At 35.4% G+C, this 20,778-nt stretch overlaps 1 protein-coding gene across 2 annotated transcripts in view; it reads left to right on the top strand.

Annotated features, from left to right (window-relative positions):
* TBC1D8B (TBC1 domain family member 8B) overlaps positions 1-18,283 on the top strand; it is a 76,063-nt gene extending 57,780 nt beyond the window's left edge. For both annotated transcript variants that reach the window (XM_081565386.1, XM_081565385.1), the window contains 9 exons: positions 1,398-1,527; positions 2,065-2,163; positions 6,912-6,980; positions 7,149-7,389; positions 8,657-8,722; positions 10,189-10,272; positions 11,336-11,392; positions 12,770-12,867; positions 15,117-18,283. In XM_081565386.1, coding sequence (XP_081421512.1) covers positions 1,398-1,527; positions 2,065-2,163; positions 6,912-6,980; positions 7,149-7,389; positions 8,657-8,722; positions 10,189-10,272; positions 11,336-11,392; positions 12,770-12,867; positions 15,117-15,512 — 1,240 coding nt within the window. In that variant the 3' untranslated portion in view covers positions 15,513-18,283. The remainder of the gene's footprint in view (positions 1-1,397; positions 1,528-2,064; positions 2,164-6,911; positions 6,981-7,148; positions 7,390-8,656; positions 8,723-10,188; positions 10,273-11,335; positions 11,393-12,769; positions 12,868-15,116) is intronic.
* Positions 18,284-20,778: the final 2,495 nt, after the last annotated feature.

The raw sequence follows: 20,778 nt of genomic DNA, 5'->3' as shown, positions 1-20,778 counted from the left end.
AATAATCATATGGTTTTTATTTTTCAATTTGTTAATGTGGTATATGACATTGATTGATTTGTGTATATTGAAGAATCCTTGAATCCCTGGGATAAAGTCCACTTGGTCATGATGTATGATCTTTGTAATATGTTGTTGGATTCTGTTTGCTAGGATTTTGTTAAGGATTTTTGCATCTATGTTCATCAGTGATATTGGCCTGTAGTTTTCTTTTTGTGTGGCATCTTTGTCAGGTTTTGGTATTAGGGTGATGGTGGCCTCATAGAATGAGTTTGGAAGTTTGCCTTCCTCTGCAATTTTCTGGAAGAGTTTGAGTAGGATAGGTGTTAGCTCTTCTCTAAATTTTTGGTAGAATTCAGCTGTGAAGCCATCTGGTCCTGGGCTTTTGTTTGTTGGAAGATTTCTGATTACAGTTTCAATTTCCATGCTTGTGATGGGTCTGTTAAGATTTTCTATTTCTTCCTGGTTCAGTTTTGTAAAGTTGTACTTTTCTAAGAATTTATCCATTTCTTCCAAGTTGTCCATTTTATTTGCATATAGTTGCTGATAATAGTCTCTTATGATCTTTTGTATTTCTGTGTTGTCTATTGTGATCTCTCCATTTTCATTTCTAATTTTGTTGATTTGATTCTTCTCCCTTTGTTTCTTGATGAGTCTGGCTAATGGCTTGTCAATTTTATTTATCTTCTCAGAGAACCAGCTTTTGGCTTTGTTGATTTTTGCTATGGTCTCTTTTGTTTCTTTTGCATTTATTTCTGCCCTGATTTTTAAGATTTCTTTCCTTCTACTAACCCTGGGGTTCTTCATTTCTTCCTTTTTTAATTGCTTTAGGTGTAGAGTTAGTTTATTTTTTTGACTGTTTTCTTGTTTGTTGAGGTAAGCCTGTATTGCTATGAATCTTCCCCTTAGCACTGCTTTTACGGTGTCCCATAGGTTTTGGGTTGTTGTGTTTTCATTTTAATTCATTTCTATGCATATTTTGATTTCTTTTTTGATTTCTTCTGTGATTTGTTGGTCATTCAGCAATGTGTTGTTCAGCCTCCATATGTTGTAATTTTTAATAGTTTTTCTCCTGTAGTTGACATCTAATCTTACTGCATTGTGGTCAGAAAAGATGCTTGGAATGATTTCAATTTTTTTGAATTTACCAAGGCTAGATTTATGGCCCAGGATGTGATCTGTTCTGGAGAAGGTTCCGTGTGTCCTTGAAAAAAAGGTGAAATTCATTGTTTTGGGGTGAAATCCAAGCATCTTTAAATTCTACTTCTTCATCAAACTGTCCCTTGTCCTCTCAGTTGAAATTAACCTTTGACTAACTAGGCAGAAGTTAGTTGTCATTTTCTCTGCATTTCTCTGCATACTTCTACTAATTCTGTATTACTGTCACTTTTGCATAGGTTCTTCAACAATGTCACTAATAAGGATAGCCCACTGCCTTCAAGTGTGCAGCAGGGTTCAAATGTAAGTGATGAAAAAAGCAGTCATACTAGAGTGGATATTACAGATTTGATTAGAGAATCTAATGAGGTAAGTTTTTATTCCATAAATATAATTACATAGCATATTTAAAATGATAGATACTATAGCTGTATCTCTAGAGTAGTATATTGAGAGTAAGATAATAATACAAGTAAAGATGTAGTAATTTAAAATCTTATTTCACTTTAAAAATGAGTTCTGTAAACTGTTCCTTAGTTATATAGTTTCCTCTGCTTCAGTTTGCTTTTCATTAAATGAAATTACTCACATGATTTCACAAATAATGACCACCTTTAAATATTCATCACTATGTTTAAAGGTGAAAAATATTCTCTTTGTAGAGCCTAAGAATTTTACCAATGTTCTTGTACTTAGTCTAGGCCCATAGTAGATGGAATGCTCTCCTGCAAATATATAGAAAAACTGAAATGTGGGAGGTGAAAATTTGCATAATCACTGAACAAGTTGGGAAAATAACTAGAAATAGAACCAAAGCCTCTGAGAATTGAATCTGATGAAATTCAACTGTAGGAGAAGTGGGTATTTATTATGAATGAGTATCCACTGAAATCATATTTCTTACAGAAATATGGTAGTATTCGCTATGAAGATATACACAGCATGCGCTGTCGAAACAGGTTGTATGTGATACAGACCCTAGAGGAAACGACAAAGCAGAATGTGGTGAGTATCCACCAAATGGGGGAAACCAATTGGAATAACATTTTTTTCCTCAACTTCTTTTAAAAAATTATCATTTCATGTGAAGAAAATAAAATAACTATACATTTGAGCTAGAGTCTTGTCACAGCTTAGCTTACTGTAAATTTTTTGAGAGGAAATAAGTGATTTTCTTCTGGTTGAAACATATTGGTTTCTCCAGCATGTTTTGTGTTATTTGACCTTTGATATTGAATGCTATGATGCTGGCATTTAAGCATAACATATTTGTAATATACTTTATCAATAAGAACAGCTGACCTACATAATAGTCTAGGTTGCTAATATATATTATTATCCTTGGATACTCAAGATAAAGTATAAAAGGTATGAAACAATGTGTTTTAAGTACTCTTTTTTTAATATTTGGATGACTACATTAGAAGCTGTTAATATTGATTGCCTCTAGTGAGTGGGATTAATAGATTGCTGGTTGAAAGAGGGAGCGTTTTACTTTGTTGAAAGAATTCTTCTGGATTAGGACATGGCAACCCACTCCAGTATTCTTACCTGGAAAATTCCACGGACAGAGGAGTCTGGTGGGCTACAGACCATGGGGTCACAAAGAGTTGGACACGACTTAGCAATTGAACACACACACACATGAATGAGAGGAGCCTGGTGGGCTACAGTCTATGGGGTTGCAAGGAGTCAGTCATGCTTTAGCAACTGAACATGCACACATGCACATGAATCTTTTGTACTGTTCGAGCTTTTATCATGAGAATATATTGTTTTGTAAACCTACTTGCTTAAAGGTTAAGTCATCAGATATACAAATCTGGGAAAATTAACATTTCTGAATACATATTCATTGTGAATAATTCAAACATATAGAACTTACCTCCTCTAGGAGTAATCAACATTTAAAATGATTTGGCATGTATTCTTCAGATCTTTTTTCTAAATATCTATAGACATACATGTCTATGTGTGTAAGGGAGGGGTGAGAGGGACAATGCTACTGCTAAGTCACTTCAGTCGTGTCCGACTCTGTGCGACCCCATAGACGGCAGCCCACCAGGCTCCGCCGTCCCTGGGATTCTCCAGGCAAGAACACTGGAGTGGGTTGCCATTTCCTTCTCCAACGCATGAAAGGGAAAAGTGAAAGTGAAGTCGCTCAGTCGTGTCCGACCCTTAGCGACCCCATGGACTGCAGCCTACCAGAGGGACAATATAGCTTTCTAAATGAGATCATGCCATTTAGTTGCATGTTCTGCAACTTACTTTTTTCACTCAGAAATATATCACAGTCATTGCATATCATTGTATAACTCACTTTTCTTAATGCGCTGAATAGTATACCACAGTATGGATATGCTATGCTTGACTTAACTATTCCTTGTTAATATGCATTTAGTATGTCTACCCCCCTTTCATTTTATTTTATTTTTTGCTCTTACAAGTAATCCCTTATTTAAATCACATGGGTTTGAACTGTGCAGATTCACCTACATGTGTATTTTTTTCAATGAACATGTACTTTAGTACTATAGGATCCATGGTTGGTTGAATCTGCAGATGTGGAACCATGGATATGAAGGGCCAACTGTAAAGTTATATGCAGGGTTTTTTTATTTATTCATTTTTAACTCTGCTAGGTCTTTGTTGCTGTGCGTGAGCTTTTTCTAGTTGTGTGTGGGCTTTTCATTGCAGTGGCTTCTCTTGTGGAGTATGGTCTCTAGGGCTTTCAGGTTTTAGTAGTTGTGGCATGTGGGCTAAGAAGTTACAGTTACTGGGCTCTAGAGCACAGGCTTAGTAGTTGTGGCTCACAGGCCTAGTTGTTCTGGGCATGTGGGATCTTCCTGGATCAGGGATCAAACCTGTGTCTCCTGCATTGACAGGTGTACTCCTTACCACTGAGCCACCTGGGAAGCCCTATATGCAAATTTTTGACTGTGTGGAAGGTCAACACCCTTAACCCCCATGTTGTTCAAGGGTCAACTGTATTTCTAATCTTACACATTTGTAAAAGTATTTCTATAAGGTGGATTCTTAGAAGTGGCAGCTGGGTCAAAGGGTGTGCCCATTTAAAAATTGACAAGTCCTGCTAAGTTGTCTTCTAAAAGATTTGTATCAAATTATAATCCCACTGACAGTGTGTAAAAATGCCCCTTTTCCCACATTCCCACTAGTGTTACTTACTAAAAAATATTAGTGGTGTTAATTCTTTGTCAGTTATATTTGTGGCTAATATTTTCCCCCAATCTTGTTTCTTTATTTTTTTATGATGTATTTCAGAGTGTGTAAGTTTCAAAACTTTATGTAGTCAAACCTCTTTCTTCTTACATATTGTGTGGGTTTCATGTCAAACTTAGCAAGGCCTTCCCCATATAAAATTATGTAACTTATAAACACATTTTCTCATACTAGCTTTTAATACTGGTATTGCTTTTTTTTAAACATTTAGATCTTTAATACACCTAAAGTATATACTTTGTTAATAGTGTGATATAGGATTCTAATGGTACTTTTTCCAGCTGAAACAATCCATTTTTTTGAATACCATTTATTGACTAGTCCATCCTTTCTATACTCTGCCTTTTTCATATGCTAAATACTTATATACATACATGGATTTATTTCTGGAGTTTCTTTTTTTCCCTATAACGGCACACTGTTAATTATTGTGGCTTTGTAATCCATTTTGAAATCTGGTAGTGTGCTTAGTCACGCAATCATGTTTGACTCTTTGTGGCCCCGTGGACTGTAGCCCCCCAGGCCCCTCTGCCCATGGAATTTTCCAGGCAAGAATACTGGAGTGGGTTGCCATTTCCTACTCCAGGGGATCTTCTCTACCCAGGGATAGAACTCGTGTCTCTTGCGTCTCCTGCATTGGCAGGCAGATTCTTCACCAGTGAGCCATCAGGGAAGCCCTTTTTAAAATCCATTTGAATGTCTTTTTAATGTCCTTTAGTATAAATTTTATTTTCATTATATAGATCTTACACATTTATTGTTGGGTTTGTCTCCTGTGTAGTTTATGGTTTTGTTACTAATATGAATGAGATCTTCTTTCCTTTATATTTTCTAATTCATTTATTATAGTATATATAAAAGCTATTGATTGGTACATGTTTCTTTTTTAATGACTGTGTTACTGACTCTCATTAATTCTGATTTTTTTCAGTTGAATTTCTAAATAGACAGGCATATCTTTTCTAGGCTTAAGAGTTTTGACCCTTCCTAATATGTATACCTCTTTTAGGTTTTTATTTGTGTTATTGTAGTGGGTAGAATCTTCAGAGAAGTATTAAATAATAACAGTAGAAGCAAGCTTCCTTGTCTCATTCTGGAATTTAATAGAAATGCCGCTAGTATTTTATCAAGTATGATGTTTGCTGTTAAGTTTTGAAGGACTCTTTTTAATCAAATTTAGTAGTTTCATTTAGTTTCTAGGTTAAGAGATTTGGGACATTTAAAAAAATCAATATTGAGTGTTAACTTTGATCAAATAACTTTTCCAGATCTTGAGATTATATATTTTTCTACTTTATTAATATAGTAAAGTACATTAAAGAATTCCTAGATTGAACTTCTGTTTAATTGTTGAGATGAATCCTATTTGTTCATGTTGTGTTATTCTTTTAATATTCTGCTTTGATAGTTTTCCTGAATAGTTTAGCTAGGTTCTTTACATATGTTAAAGTGACATTGACTTACAGTGTGGTGTGTGTGTGCTAACTTTAGTTTTCATATTAGAATTGTACTCTTGTCATAGAATGGAGTTTTGAACAAATCATATTTTTCTATGTGCTGGGATAGTTTAAACTGCATAGAAATTACCCGGTACCTGAAAGTTTGAGATGAACCTGTAAAACCATCTGGATCTGCTGCCTTTGGTGGGCATTTGATTACTTTTTCAGTTTTGTCTATTCAGAACTTGTTCTTCCTGAGTTAATTTTTGTCATTTATATTTTTATGGAGATTACCCATTTCATCTAGACTTTCAGATATATTGTTTTACAGCTTGTGGAATTCATTAAACAGATAATTAATGTTATTTTCTATATGCCGGACACAATAATTTATATGTCTATGTTTATAGTATTCTTTTCCTTCTCAATGATATTTATTCATGCTTTCTTTTATCAAACTTTCCAGATATTTATTTTACTTTTTCAGTTTACAAGCTCTTTGTTTTATTTATGAAGTATACTTTTTTTTAGTTACTCCTGTTTCATTAATTCTAGCCTTTATCTTGACCCTTGCTTTAAAATTTCTTAAATACCAAAATCATTGTACCATCAGTGCTTATTCTTCCTGGAGTAGAATGATGTTGCATATTTTCTGAGATTATTCCTTCTTGGGTTTCCTTTTTTTGGCACAGAGAGGGAATGTACATCTCCCAGTGCCTTTGAAGTGTTTAATGACAACCCCACAGGGTGACTTGACAAATTGCCTATGGAGTAAGACAGGAATATAAGGAAAAAGATATAGAATACTGCGGCTTATATTTACAGATATTAACTGGCTGTCCTCTGGTGGGTATCTCTGGGTATGAAGAGACAAAGGTCAAATTACATATCAGAGTAGAATTTAACTATACTCTATGCACAGCTTTTTTAAAGGACAAAATAGGTACACTTACCTTTTGTTATTCCGTAAAGTTTAAAATATTGTATCCTGGCAGAGGGAGTTTTCTAAATGGGTTCAAAGAGAATTTATATACCAAAGTGTTAAATTCTAAATTGCTTTTAATCTTTTTAAAGTTGCGTGTTGTATCACAAGATGTGAAATTGAGCCTTCATGAACTGGATGAACTTTATGTCATCTTTAAGGTACTCTTTTCCTTCTTTAAGTGAAAAATAATATTCTTAGCAGAATTTTACCACAACCACCCAACTATTTTATCTTTAATTATTTTAGTAGACAGGTTTTAAAAAATGTTATGAAGTTACTTTTCTGATTTAATTGCTTTTCTCTTTTTTTTTCCATTTTTTAAATAGAAAGAGTTGTTTTTTTCTTATTATTGGTGTTTGAGTTCTCCAATATTGAAGCACCATGATCCCAGTCTGCCATATTTGGAGCAGTATCAGATTGACTGCCAGCAGTTCAGAGTGTTGTATCACTTGTTGAGTCCCTGGGCTCATTCTGCAAACAGAGATTCACTAGCTTTATGGACATTCAGATTGTTGGATGAAAACTCCGACTGCCTTATCAACTTCAAAGAATTCTCCTCTGCAATTGGTATGATGATGTCCAATAACTTTTCTTTTTTAAAGCAGAAAAATAAAGGTACCCCTAGAAATACTTAGTACTGCCTGTCATTGCCAATTTAGTCAGTGTAAATCAGGCTGATAAAATCTATCTCCAGCTTTAGCAATAACTGGACCGTTTTCTTTGTTTGTTACTGTTGTGGTCCTTTAATGGACCAGAATTTGGGGGTAGAGAGTCAACCAATAAAAAAGTGAAAGAAAGAAAAAAAGAGGCTGAGCCGCATGAAGGGGACAGAGGAGAGGGGGAGAGAGAGAGAGAGAGAAGAGAGGGAGAGAGAGAGAAAGACCAGTGCTCTGATGGAACAGAGGCATTTATTTAACATATTGTGGGCATATATATGCTCTCCTACAAGATAGCCCTTTTTAGCAGAGACAGGGATCAAAAATCTAACAAGTCATCTAGAAAGCCAGAGGCTAGAATCATTCTCAAGAGAGGGGGTTGTAAAAGTTACTTTACATATCAGAAAGGAGGAGACTTGTAAATGGCTGCAGTTAACCATATGGAATTTCCATACGAGTGAGATACATGAATTTCTATTATCCCCAAAAGCCGGCTTGCCGGCTCTCTGGCACCTGTATTCAGGTGCTGTTAAGGAACATAGAATTCATGCAAGACTGAAAACAGCACACAGGAAGCCTTCTATTAAATGTATCCTGACAGTTACTAAGTCTAAATATTTCATCTCATCTTGCCCCAACCCTCCCAGAAAAAACAAGCTGTTAGATGTGGTTGTTTTAATGGTTAACATGAAGGAAGAGAATGTCCTGATTTCCCCACCTTCAGGCATATAGATTCTTCAGGAGGCTGTTCTACCTCAATAAAAAGTGCAACCGCGTAGAAAAGTGGTAGAGAAATAGTCAACGAACATTTTGTGCCTGTAAATAGTCCACCAGTTATATCGTTCCTTTGCTTTTCCAGACACCCTAATGTGCTTTCTTATCAGAGATTGACCCTTGAAGAGGAGTTCTCTCCTCTGATGAAGCATTCAAAAGAAAAAGTAAATTTTAGATTGGGGTTGAGGAGTGAGTTCAGTAGGAGAGCATTTTATTTATCCCTTTATTTTGCTTATGTACTTCAAGGAGAGAATGTGGCCTACTGGGTGTTGGTTAACTGATAGTTTAAGTAACAGAAGGTTTCTGAATCCTGGCTCATATCTGTGTCTTAATTAATCTGTGTTGCTATAATTGATTGAATGTTCTTTGGCTGTGATTATTTGCAATTTAATTTTATTAAACAGACATAATGTACAACGGAAGTTTTACTGAGAAGCTTAAGCTGCTTTTTAAGCTGCATATTTCTCCAGGTAAGAGTTTAATAGTTGTTAGTGATGTATAGAAGTTGACTCGTTTTTAACAAGTATAATTACAGATATCATTACATTTTAACGAATAATATAATTTTCCATATGGTATAAGGTCATTGCTTAATTGTGGCCCATGGATCATGTTAGCAATATTTTTGCTAATATATAGTTACACTAAAATCTGTAGAGGAGATTCTGTGCAATATATAGATTCATAGGTTTCCTTCCTGTTAGTGGTCAGTCAATTTAATAAGTAGTTTATGAGTAAGAACTATCATTTGAATATTGGCATAATGTTGAATTTTTATTGTTGCTGTCATTAGACAGTAGAATTTAACTTTAGACAAACTGCCAAACTTGTGAAATACTACAAATTATTCAAACAAGTGAGACCAGGCAGCAAGAGATATTAAACATTTGGAGGAGGAAACAAAATAAAACTACCATTTATTGAGCACTTGTTCTGTTCAGGAATTTATATGCATTCTTTTATTTAATTCTCATGATATCCTTGAAAGGTGGTATTATCTGTCCAATTTTGACGATATGGAAACTAAGAGAAAGATTAAATTTGCTGAAGACAACATATCTAGTAAATTGCTTAGCTGAAATTCAGACTAAGGTTTGACTCCAAAATGCAGGCTTCTTTCTATTCTACCATACTGCCTTACTGTTACCACATCAGTTTACTTAAGTGTTTCCCTCTGAGCTCAAGAGGCTGCCTTTGCCAGCCTGATCCATAATTGGGAATCTAGTCTTAAACTTTAAAAGAACATTGCAAAAGTACATTTTAGCTTAACTAGGGTGATTCACACACACAAAAAAAAGCACCTCATAATTTGTCTAAAGCTACACCTGAGGTCTCTTTTAAAGTCTTCCCAGGATTGCTGGGAACCATTCTTTACCACACCAAAAATCTAAAAGTCATCTTTAACCTTCACTAACTCAAATCACAAACACAGTGTTAAAAACCAAAGACAAATCAAATAATAATTTAACCATGAAGGACTTACATTGTCAAGTCAAATTGTCATTAGATTGTCTAATATTGTAATGAAATGAGTATGATTTTCCATAGAAGGATCAAAAATAGAAAAAACACTGTATATCTGTTAGAGCACTCAGCTTCATGTTTTCCTTATTATTAATGATGTTTCTAAATGACCACAGTCACGTTTTTAGAGATTCCAAAGTGTCATATTTTTAAATTTCAACTTGTAATGGCTCTTGGAAAACTGTTAAAAAGCAAGTAATTTGGAGAAATAAGAGAATTCAAAGAATCAAATACTTCTTGTTAAAATATTTGCTATACAGTAGAGTAGTACCACTTCCATACTTCTTCACATATGTCTTTCTTTTACAGGGACCCTTTGTTTAATTCTCTGTCCCCAGATTTAATTGATCCATTATAGGACCTGTTTCTGTCTCTCATTGTTACAAATATGATCTGGGTTATCTATTTTCAGCTTATACTGAAGTGCAGTATAAAGACCCTTCAAAGGGAGATGAACTTTCCAAGGAAGAATTGCTGTACTTCAGTCAACTCCATGGTAAATATCTGTTTTGAATATATCTGTTTTGCTGATTAGTCACTTAGAGATGTTTCTGGTTTAAACATTCTTTACCCAGTACCACTAGTAAAATTTGAGTTAATTATACCTTACTCTTCTTTTGTGCTACCATAGCCCTTAGCATAGTCCTAAATGCATAATAAGTATTCCATAAATATTTGACTGATTAACTAAACTACATTTTGGATTTTTATTTATGAAATTTCTTGTTTACTGGAGAATTTGAAAGAAAATGCATTTTGTTTCTACTTTTGAGCAGAAATTTCTGAAATGTATCAGACTTTTTTAATGCCTTGTTAAAATGCAATGAAAATAATAGAATCTCGGATGATAGAAGGTCATAGCTATTATTCAAACAGTGAATACTTATTATAAATCACTGTAGGTATAGGAGATAGGGATGAGTCTGTCTCTGAGACAAAATTTGGAAGTATTATGGGCTTATTTTTGTGTCTTTTGCTACTTTTTCATAAATACTAGTATCTTAGAGAGAAGTCCGTATGTAACCTTGTGTATGGTTACTGTATGACGGTGTCTGAATATTAAGTTTGAAGCAACCTTACAAATCATCTAGTCAAGTCCCTTAATTATATAGAGGACACTGAGGCCCAGAAGGGAGAAGTGACTCGTGTGAGATTTTTCAATGAGGTTTTACCACAGTTAGGACTAGTAGCTCAGTCTTTTTTTTTTTTTTTAGCTCAGTCTTTTGACTCTCAATATGTTTTTTTCCTAATAAAAGAAGTAATACTATTCAATTTGAAGAAAATCACAAGGAAGGAAATATCACATACCACCCAGAAATAAATTAATAATTCGTATACTTCTATCTAAGATTTTTTAATGTGGATTTTTTTCCCCAGTGTTCTTTTTAAAGTTCTTGAATACTTTGTCTTTTCATGATAGGAGGTCAGATTAGCTATAATTGGTTTGTTGAATTGAAGAAAATAATGTGTGTTTATAAGTCTATCAAAATACTATTTTACTTTCATTAAGGTATTTTTTAAAATATTTTACAAAATGCAATTGTCCTCTTCTCTTCAAGTTTCCAAGCCTGCAAAGGAGAAGGAAGCAAAGTCAGCAAAAAAGAGCCCTGAAAAAGGTATATGATTTAGGAGTATCATTTAGTTTAAGTTATTGTTTAAAAAAAAAAAGTTATTGTTTTTGCAAATAAGGTTAACTACACAAGGGGGAGACATGGATTCCTTTTAAAATCTCTTGATTTGTCCTTAGAGCTTTTTCAGTTCCTTTGTGTAAGTTTAACAATTTATTCTTCTCTGGATACTTCAGTCTCAGAAGTTATAGAAAATATAACAATAAATGACCCACATTTATTTATTATTTTAAAAATATTTATTTTAATTGTATAAGTAATAGATAATTCATATAAAAGAAATTTAAATGGTACAGAAATGCTCATATCCCGACCCAACCCCACCCTGAAGTAGGTGTGAAAACATTTTGGCCTATATTCTTTCCAGACCTGTTTCTGCATATAAACAAATATAAACAGACATCTATTTTTAAAAAAGAAACACTTCATAAATACCGTTTTATAACTTGTTTTTCTATTTTATAGTATATCATGGACATCTTTTCATGTCAGTACATGTGGATCTGACATGTATTGAGTATTGGGGTGCAGAGTTTGGTTGTATTGTCATTTATTTCAGTAACTAGCTCAATATTGATGACCATTTAGGTTATTTCCAATTAATTATATTGCAAACTATGCTCCAACAAACATTTTTATACTTACCTTTAATGATACTTTTGGGCATATTTCTTTAAGATAGAATAAATTCATAGAGGTATGAGAATGCTGGGTCACAAAGAATATGCACATTTAGTATTTTGATAGAGACTGTCAAATTGTTCTACAAAAGTCCATCATTCTTTTTATGTTTTTGAGTAACAGCTAAAAAATAATTTTTGAAGATCTGCTTAGATATGACCACTTCACCAGGTTGTTCAGTATATCCTAGTTTTCCAAGAGATCTAAATAATTATAATGAAGTCACATTAACATCATTGTGATTAAACCCTTCAAAGGAATGAATGAATAAGTACTGGTTTGAATTTTTGAAAAAGAGTCACCATAGACCACTTTGGTATCTGCATATTAAGAACATCATATAGAAGCTATTTTAAACTTAGTGGTATACATGAGAACATCTACCTGAAATTTACATCATCAAGTCAGGGTGTACTGTTTAATCTAAAAGGCATTCTTCTTCCCCTCACCTTACATCTTCTCTAGTCCCCAACCTTTTCAAAGTAAAAGTTTTAATTTAATGGAAATGGAGAATATTTTGGGAGCCAGTAAGTGAAAGAAAAGGTATAGTCAGATCAATTTGTGGAGAAAAAAGTAGAATCTTATATCTCAATGAAATATCTTTCAATAATAATTGTTCTTTTGAGGATTTGGGAAAATATAGTGGGCTGTTCATTATGAAATGATTTTATTCCCCTCATTTAGAAAAAGAAAAAGTCAATATTCAAGCATATCTAAGTCAATGGCAAGATGAACTGCTAAAAAAAGAAGAAAACATTAAGGATTTACCAAGAATGACTCAGGTATTCAGTTCATAAATTCTGGTTTTCTTATGTGTTTTATTAAAATGAATACGGGTGTTTCCAAATCTAAAATAGCTAACATGCTATTACAAAAATAATCTCTGCATCATCTCTGTAAGTTTCAGATGAGTGTAGAAGAGTGGGAGTAAATTTTTAAATGATTTTCTACTTTAAACACTTAAATGCATCTAGAGTTTCAGTACAGTCCTCTGCTGTGACATTTGTACCTATAGAAAAGATGTGCGTATAACATATATTTCAATGTTTTCTACTCCTAGCTTTATTAGAAATGTTCATTTATTCAGTAGACATTTTTTAGTGACTACTAGATGACATGCCCAATACTAGGTAGTAGGAATAAGAAATAACTAAAATAGGTTATACCTTGGTTCCTAATCATCTTGAATCTACTCAGATAGTACTAATGACTGCTGTTAACACAACTTTTTTTTTGGCCATGCCATGTAGCATGTGGGATCTTAGTTCCTAGACCAGGGATCAAACTTGCACCCTCTGCTGTGGAAGCACAGAGTCTTAACCTCTGGACCATCAGGGAATTCTCTATTGACACAATTATAAATCCATCTCTTTCTTGCACACTATTCAGTCATTGTATGTTCTTATATTTTTTAAATAAATTCTTTTGGTACAGATACTGAGGATTCTCAGAACTTAATCAAAACGAGAAATATGAAATAACTTAATTTTTCTCAGTGGCGTAGGTAATTTGATAGTTAAATAAGTACTTCTTAAAATTAATCAATATATTAATACTAAAATTTTAATAAATAAACAGTGTTACAGACTAAGAAAGAAAGAAAAATAAAGCTTGAAGTTTGGTACAATAAATTTTTATAAAGTGTATCTTTTGGGGGAACTTCCCTGACAGTCCTGGAGCTTCCCTGACAGCTCAGTTGGTAAAGAATCCACCTGCAGTGCAGGAGACCCTGGTTCAATTCCTGGGTCCGGAAGATCCGCTGGAGAAGGGATAGGCTACCCACTCCGTGTTCTTGGATTTCCCTTGTGGCTCAACTGGGAAAGAATCTGCCTGCAATGCGAGAGAACATGGGTTCAGTCCCTGGGTTGGGAAGATCCCCTGGAGAAGGGAAAGGCTACTCACTCCAGTATTCTGGCCTGGAGAATTCTATGGACTGTCTAGTCCATGGGGTCGCACAGAGTCGGACATGACTGAGCGACTTTCACTTCCCCTTTTTCTGACAGTCCAGTAGTTAAGAATCCATGCTTCCACTGCAGGGGGCATAGGTTGGATCCCTTGTTGAGGAACTAAGATCCTGCATGCCATACAGTGCAGCCCCCGCCCAAAGTATATCTTTTTTTATTTGCTTTTTATTTACAGATAAACTTTTCTAGTAGGATGATTGACTTACAGGACTTTTGTGTTGGAAAAAAATTTTTATATTGGCAAGTATCTTCTAGGAATGTCTATGGATTGTCTAGGGACAATTAGCAAACAATCCAGTTTATTTTCTTTCTAGGGCCCCTCCTTAGCCTTTAAAAAGAAACATGTCCACATGACCTCCTTGTTATTATTGGATTGGTTCCAAAACATTCTTCCTTAAATTTAAGTCATCCTAGTTGAGCTGCCCCCTCCAGCCCTTTGAGGAGATCAAGGGGAACTCATTCTTAATCTGTTCATTAAGATTGATTAATGAATGAATTATTTGTATGTAGGCAAATATGGGACTTTGCCTAATTTAAAGTATCACCTAACATTGAAGGAATGCTGGCAGATACTGTTCAGGAAGTATTGTATATATCAACTATGTACATATATGCTGTTTGGGGGCTTCCCTGATGGCTCAGATGGTAAAGAATCTGCCTGCGGTGCAGGAGACCCGAGTTCAATCCCGAGGTCAGGAAGATCCCCTGGAGAAGGAAATGGCAACCCACTCCAGTATTCTTGCCTGGAAAATCACACTGACTGGTGGGCTACAGTCCATGAGGTCACAAAGAGTCAGACATGACTGAGGGACTAACACTACACACTATATACGATTTACTGTTATTAGGCAACAGATGAGAAAACTTAAGTGGAATTTTCTTTCATAATTCATACCCATTTTTCTAGAACCAAAATTTACTTGGGGATTAATCATCAGTTCTTATAACTTCTATGGTATAGGTTATGTGGTGCAAATTCTAAATAGAAGACTATTCACTTCTAAGTTCTCTTTATATATTTGCTAAGTCTAATATCAAATGTGATATTTCTAACTTGTGTCTTCTAGTCACAATTTATTCAGTTTTCAAAGACACTATATAACTTATTTCATGGGGACCCTGAAGAAGAGGCATTATATCAAGCCATTGCTGTTGTAACCAGCCTTTTGCTCAGGATGGAAGAAGTTGGAAGGAAACTCCATAGCCCTACGTCAGCAATGAAAGGACTGTCTGGTGCAGTCTGTGTTTCTGGAGTACCCAGTGAGGGGCAGGCAGAGAAACCCTTGGAGAAAGAACCCTCCTCGCCCAGGGAAGAACCTCAGTGGTCATTTGCGTTTGAACAGATTCTTGCCTCTTTGTTGAATGAACCGGCATTGGTGAAGTTTTTTGAGAAATCCATAGATCTAAAAGCCAAACTAGAAAATGCAAAAACCTCTCAGTTGAGTTCTAGAACCAAGAAGTAAAGTTCTTAACAGGCATTTTACCAAGATTCTTATAACCGTTAGCTTGATTCCTGGAAATAGGGATCAGGGGTTTATCTTGTTACCAATTTATTGGAAGGTTAAAAAGAAGATATTGTAAGCACAATAATTTATTCCTTTGGGGTAATATCTAATTTTGATATTCTATAATACGAATATACTTTTTATATTTCACAAGACATGCAGTATCGGGGGAGTATGCTAAATGTCACCACCAGAGGGCACCACCATATCACTTTTAGTAAGGAAATAACTAGTTTGTGCTGCTATTTACATATGAATTAGTGATGATTTTTGAAAATGTGGTGTTATGTTTGAATATTAGTGATGCTGACATGCCATAATGATAAATCTTACTTTCCAAATTGCCTCAGTCCTATTACAATGCTTTAGAAAATCAGACTCTGAGATCTGTAGCCTTAATTATCTAGAAGATTACCATATGGGAACCTCATTTTCAAGTTATCTAACTGAAATAATATTAACTTCTTAAAGTTAATCTCATTCAGTCTTCTAGTATTACGTGGTTTTTTTTTTAAGTAAATTCTACCTTCTCCATAACCTGAGCAGTTCAGAAGCTACTGACACACTTCTAGCTCTGTTACTGACAAAAATAAAAAACTCAAATACTCGGCTGATATGAGGAAAAACAATATTGGATTTGGATTTGAGCTGGTTAAAATGAGCCAATTCAGAAGGGTAAATAAATGTACAGTTAACTGTGTACAGGTCTCTCATTGGACTGAGAAGTTACTTGAAATTCCGAGTACTGCTCTTTGTGGTATTTTTCTCAGAGTAGTTTGGTTCTAATTTTAGATTTTCACCAGTCATATTTTAAGTTATAGTAGATAGATTGAATTATTGTATTAGTCTGACAAGTTCATAAAGTATACAAGCATACCTTGTTTTACTGCACTTTGCTTGATTGTGCACCACAGATACTAGTTTTTGTCTTTGTGGGGTTTTTTTTGTTTTTTTTTTTTTTGGCCACCATGTGATTTGTAACTGGTGGGCTTGTGGGATCCAGGCTTACAGGATGGTAGTTCCCCACAGGGATTGAACCCAGGCCCTTGGCAGTAAAAGTGCAGAGTCCTAACCACTGAACAACCAGGAAATTCCCACAGATACTACAGTTTATTGAAAATGAAGGCTTATGGCAACCCTGCATTGAGCAAGTCTGATCAGTGCCATTTTTCCAATAGCATTTGCTCACTGTGTCTCTGTCACATTTTGGTAATTCTCACAATATTTGGAACTTTTTCATTATTATTATGTTTGTCATGGTGATCCGTGATCAGTGATCTTTAATGTTACTAATGCAACTCATTGAAGGCTCAGATGATGGCTAGCTTTTTTTAGTGGTAAAATAGTTTTAATTAAAGTTTGTTCCTTTTTTAGACATAATGCTTTTGTACACTTAATATACTACACTATAGTGTAAACTCTTATATGCCCTGGGAAACCAAAAAATTCATGTGATTCGCTTTATTGCAATATTTGCTTTTATCCCAGTGATCTGGAACCAAATCTGCAATATCCAAGGTATGCCTGTACTTGTGCATAAGGATTGTTAAGATAATGTATACAATTTTGGCATCTATCTAAAAAGCTGTAATTTATCTGATTTAAATGTGTAATTTCTATATACTTTATGCTGCTTATATTTCAGTTGTTACAGTGAAAGTTCATTTAGAGATAATGGGCTTTGTTAGCACTTTAAAGAGAAAAAAAACCAATAGCTGTCTAATATTCTGTACTGTTGCTGATAAAAGCAATTTATAAATCAACTGATTTGGAAAACTGAGGAGAAGGCATCCATTGGAACTTCTTTCTTCACAAAAGACTTTGGTTTTAAGCCTTTTGACTTTTCAGATTTGAAACCATGAGAAGGCAGACATCCTTTAAGAATGACCTAAGAAGTCTCCCTTTGTGGAAAAGAATTGGTATAGTCAGCTTTTGGCAAGAATCCACTGTGAACAAGGCTTAACCCAGAGGGTTTCATCACCACAAAATGTGTTATTTTCAGAGAGATTCAAGAATTTTAAAGTTGACCCCTTGAAAATTTTGTAAATTGGACTTGGCCAAACACTTACTAGTAGTGTCTTTAAAATGATTTTGTCAGCTTTGTCTTTTCAAGGAAATTACCACTTAAAGAGATAATTGCTAAATAAACATCTGTGCCTTTTCTCAGAAATGATTTGCCTGAAATGTGTCCAAATTTTGGAGTTTAGTTAATAGTTTGTATGTGAACTATCACACATCTGCTTTTAAGCAATGATTGTTATACTGTAGTAGCTCTAAAGACACAAGGCTCTATGCTTATATACAAATGCACTGTTGCACATACTTTGTTCAATATTTTGTCAGTTGTATTTACAAAAAGATACTTTCTTAAGAGCATATGTTACTGATATTTGATATGATTTTAAAATCAGAATATTGAAAATCACTTAGTATTGTATTTTAGCCTAGACTAGTTAAAATTGAATACCTAAAGAGATTTTTGAGTTGCAAAAAGATTATAAGTGCAAGTTAAAAAGACAAACATTTATTTTCTGAGTCTGCAGGAGAAATAAACTGAACACATAGTTTAGTCACTACCCTGTTGAACAAATGGGTTTTTCTTATGTGTCACACTGAACCAGTGCTTTGTACCTTATACATTAAATTAAGTGTTATAAGGTGGGCTTTACTTGTCTTTATAAAAATAAATGTTATAAATCTATTAAATAAACATGAAAATGGCTTACTTAGAGATCTTACTATTGTTTATTATGATGTATTTATATTTAACTCTATCACTTGAGGACTTCCCTCCTATATTAGTTAAGATTCAGTTGCAGAGAACAGAATTCACTCTAATTAGTTTAGGCAGGAAAAGATTTACCAGACATTAAGTGGCTTATAGAATTATCAAGAGGACTGACTCTAAATTGAGCATTCAAGAACAACTTCCAAAGCTATACCACAGCATCAGGTCACCAAGGGAGTTGCTAATTCTTCTCTGATTAGGAAACTGCCACTTCCTACTCCATGATGAAAAGCCAGCTGTACGATTCCTGTCCCCAGAACCACACTCCACCTGCTACTATTTACACCAGTGAAATGGATGCCAAGCATCCTGCCTCTCAGCACCCACAAGCTAGTGACTAAATTGCAATAGGACAACCAAACAGCTGCACAACCATGTTTACCAGCAGAAATGGCAGAAGCATAGACTCCACCTCCCTTCTGCCAGTTGCCTCACACGTGTGTATCTGACTGCCCTATAATATGTCCAGAGTCCTGGTTGTGAGGGAATCTGGGAAATAGCCTTAGTTTCTTAGCCCCAGCAGTACAGAAAGGCACACTAAGAGGCTGGAATGGACACCGAGCACTGTGTTTACTTTCTCTTGCTGGGTAACAAATTATCTCAATACACATTATTTCACCATTGCAATGGGTCAGGACTCCAGGCTCAGCTTAGCTGGGTTCTCTGCTTAGGATCTCACAAGCTGCAAAACCAAGGTCTTTTCCAAGGTGGTTCTCATTGTAGAGGCTTAACTGGGGAAGAATCCACTTCCAGGCTAACTCAGGCTGTTGACAGGAGTTATTTCCATATGGTTATAGGTCTGGAGGCCCCAGCTTCTTGCAGGTGGTTGACTGGAAGCCACCCTCAGCTCCTAGAGGCTTTACTCAGTTCCCAGCAACTGATTCTTCAGGCTTCCTGACCTTGCCATGTGGGCTTCATTCAGATGGCCACTTACTTCATCAATCCAGCAAGGAGAGTCTCTGAAGCAAGTCTGCTAGCAAGACAGTGTCTTATATAATGTCACATGATCTCACAGTGTGACATATCCCCTTTGCCATATTCTGTTGGTTAATTAAAGATAAGTCACGAGTTCTGTCCACTTTAAAGGGGGGAAGATTACACACGAACATCAGGAGGCAAAGGTTCTATGGAGTGCACTGTGGAGTCTATTCACCACAATAATCTATGTTACCCACCTCTTTTCCCACATAGTCATACCCTTCTCATAGTTCTGCAGAAGAGCTAATAGCATCAGTGGTATGCTTCTGCCTGTCACAGCAGAAATCCTCATACCAAAAAAAATGTGCTAATCCTCTCTCCTAAGGGAAAATCCAAGTTTTTATTCTTAATTCAATCTCCATCCCATCTGAGGTGTGAACTACAAAAAGTTAACTACCATCAACTCACCTTATGTAAAGTACAGAAGTAGGGAAAGAAATTGAAGTATATAATTCAGTTCAGTCGCTCAGTCATATCAGACTCTTTGCGACCTCATGGACTGCAGCTCGCCAGGCTTCCTTGTCCATCACCAACTCCAGCAGCTTGCTCAGACTCATGTCCATTGAGTCGGTGATGCCATTCAACCATCTCATCCTCTGTCGTGCCCTTCTCCTGCTTCAGTCTTTCCCAGCATCAGGGTCTTTTCCGATAAGTCAGTTCTTCACATCAGGTGGCCAAAGTATTGGAGCTTCAGCTTCAGCATCAGTCCTTTCAATAAATGTTCAGGACTGATTTCCTTTAGGATGGACTGGTTGGATCTCCTTGCAGTCCAAGGGACTCTCAAGAGTCTTCTCCAACACCACAGTTCAAAAGCATCAATTCTTCAGTGCTCAGCATTCTTTATAGTCCAACTTTCACATCCATACATGACTACTGGAAAAACCATAGCTGTGACTAGACAGACCTTTGTCGGCAAAGTAATGTCTCTGCTTTTTAATATGCTGTCTGGGTTGGTCATAGCTTTTCTTCCAAGGAGCAGGCATCTTTTAATTTCATGGCTGCAATCACCATCTGCAGTGATTTTGGAGCCCCCCAAAATAAATTTTCTCAACTGTTTCCATTTTTCCCCCATCTATTTGCCATGAAGTGATGAGACTGGATGCCATGATCTTGGTTTTCTGAATGTTGAGTTTCAAGGCAGCTTTTTCACTCTCCTCTTTCACCTTCATCAAGAAACTCTTCAGCTCTTCTTCGCTTTCTGCCATAAGGGTGGTGTCATCTGCGTATCTGAGGTTATTGATATTTCTCCCAGCAATCCTGATTCCAGCTTGTGCTTCATCCAGCCCAGCATTTCTCATGATGTACTCTGCATATAAGTTAAATAAGCAAGGTGACAATATACAGCCTTGATGTACTCCTTTCCAGATTTGGAACCAGTCTGTTGTTCCATGTCCAGTTCTAACTGTTGCTTCTTGACCTGTATACAGATTTCTCAGGAGGCAGGTCAGGTGGTCTGGT

This window comes from Giraffa tippelskirchi, chromosome X, assembly GCF_054371585.1.
Source record: "Giraffa tippelskirchi isolate mGirTip1 chromosome X, T2T-mGirTip1v1.2.pri, whole genome shotgun sequence".
NCBI lineage: Eukaryota > Metazoa > Chordata > Mammalia > Artiodactyla > Giraffidae > Giraffa > Giraffa tippelskirchi.
The sequence above is the reverse complement of the archived record's forward strand: the minus strand, read 5'-3'. Positions and strand labels throughout refer to the sequence as shown.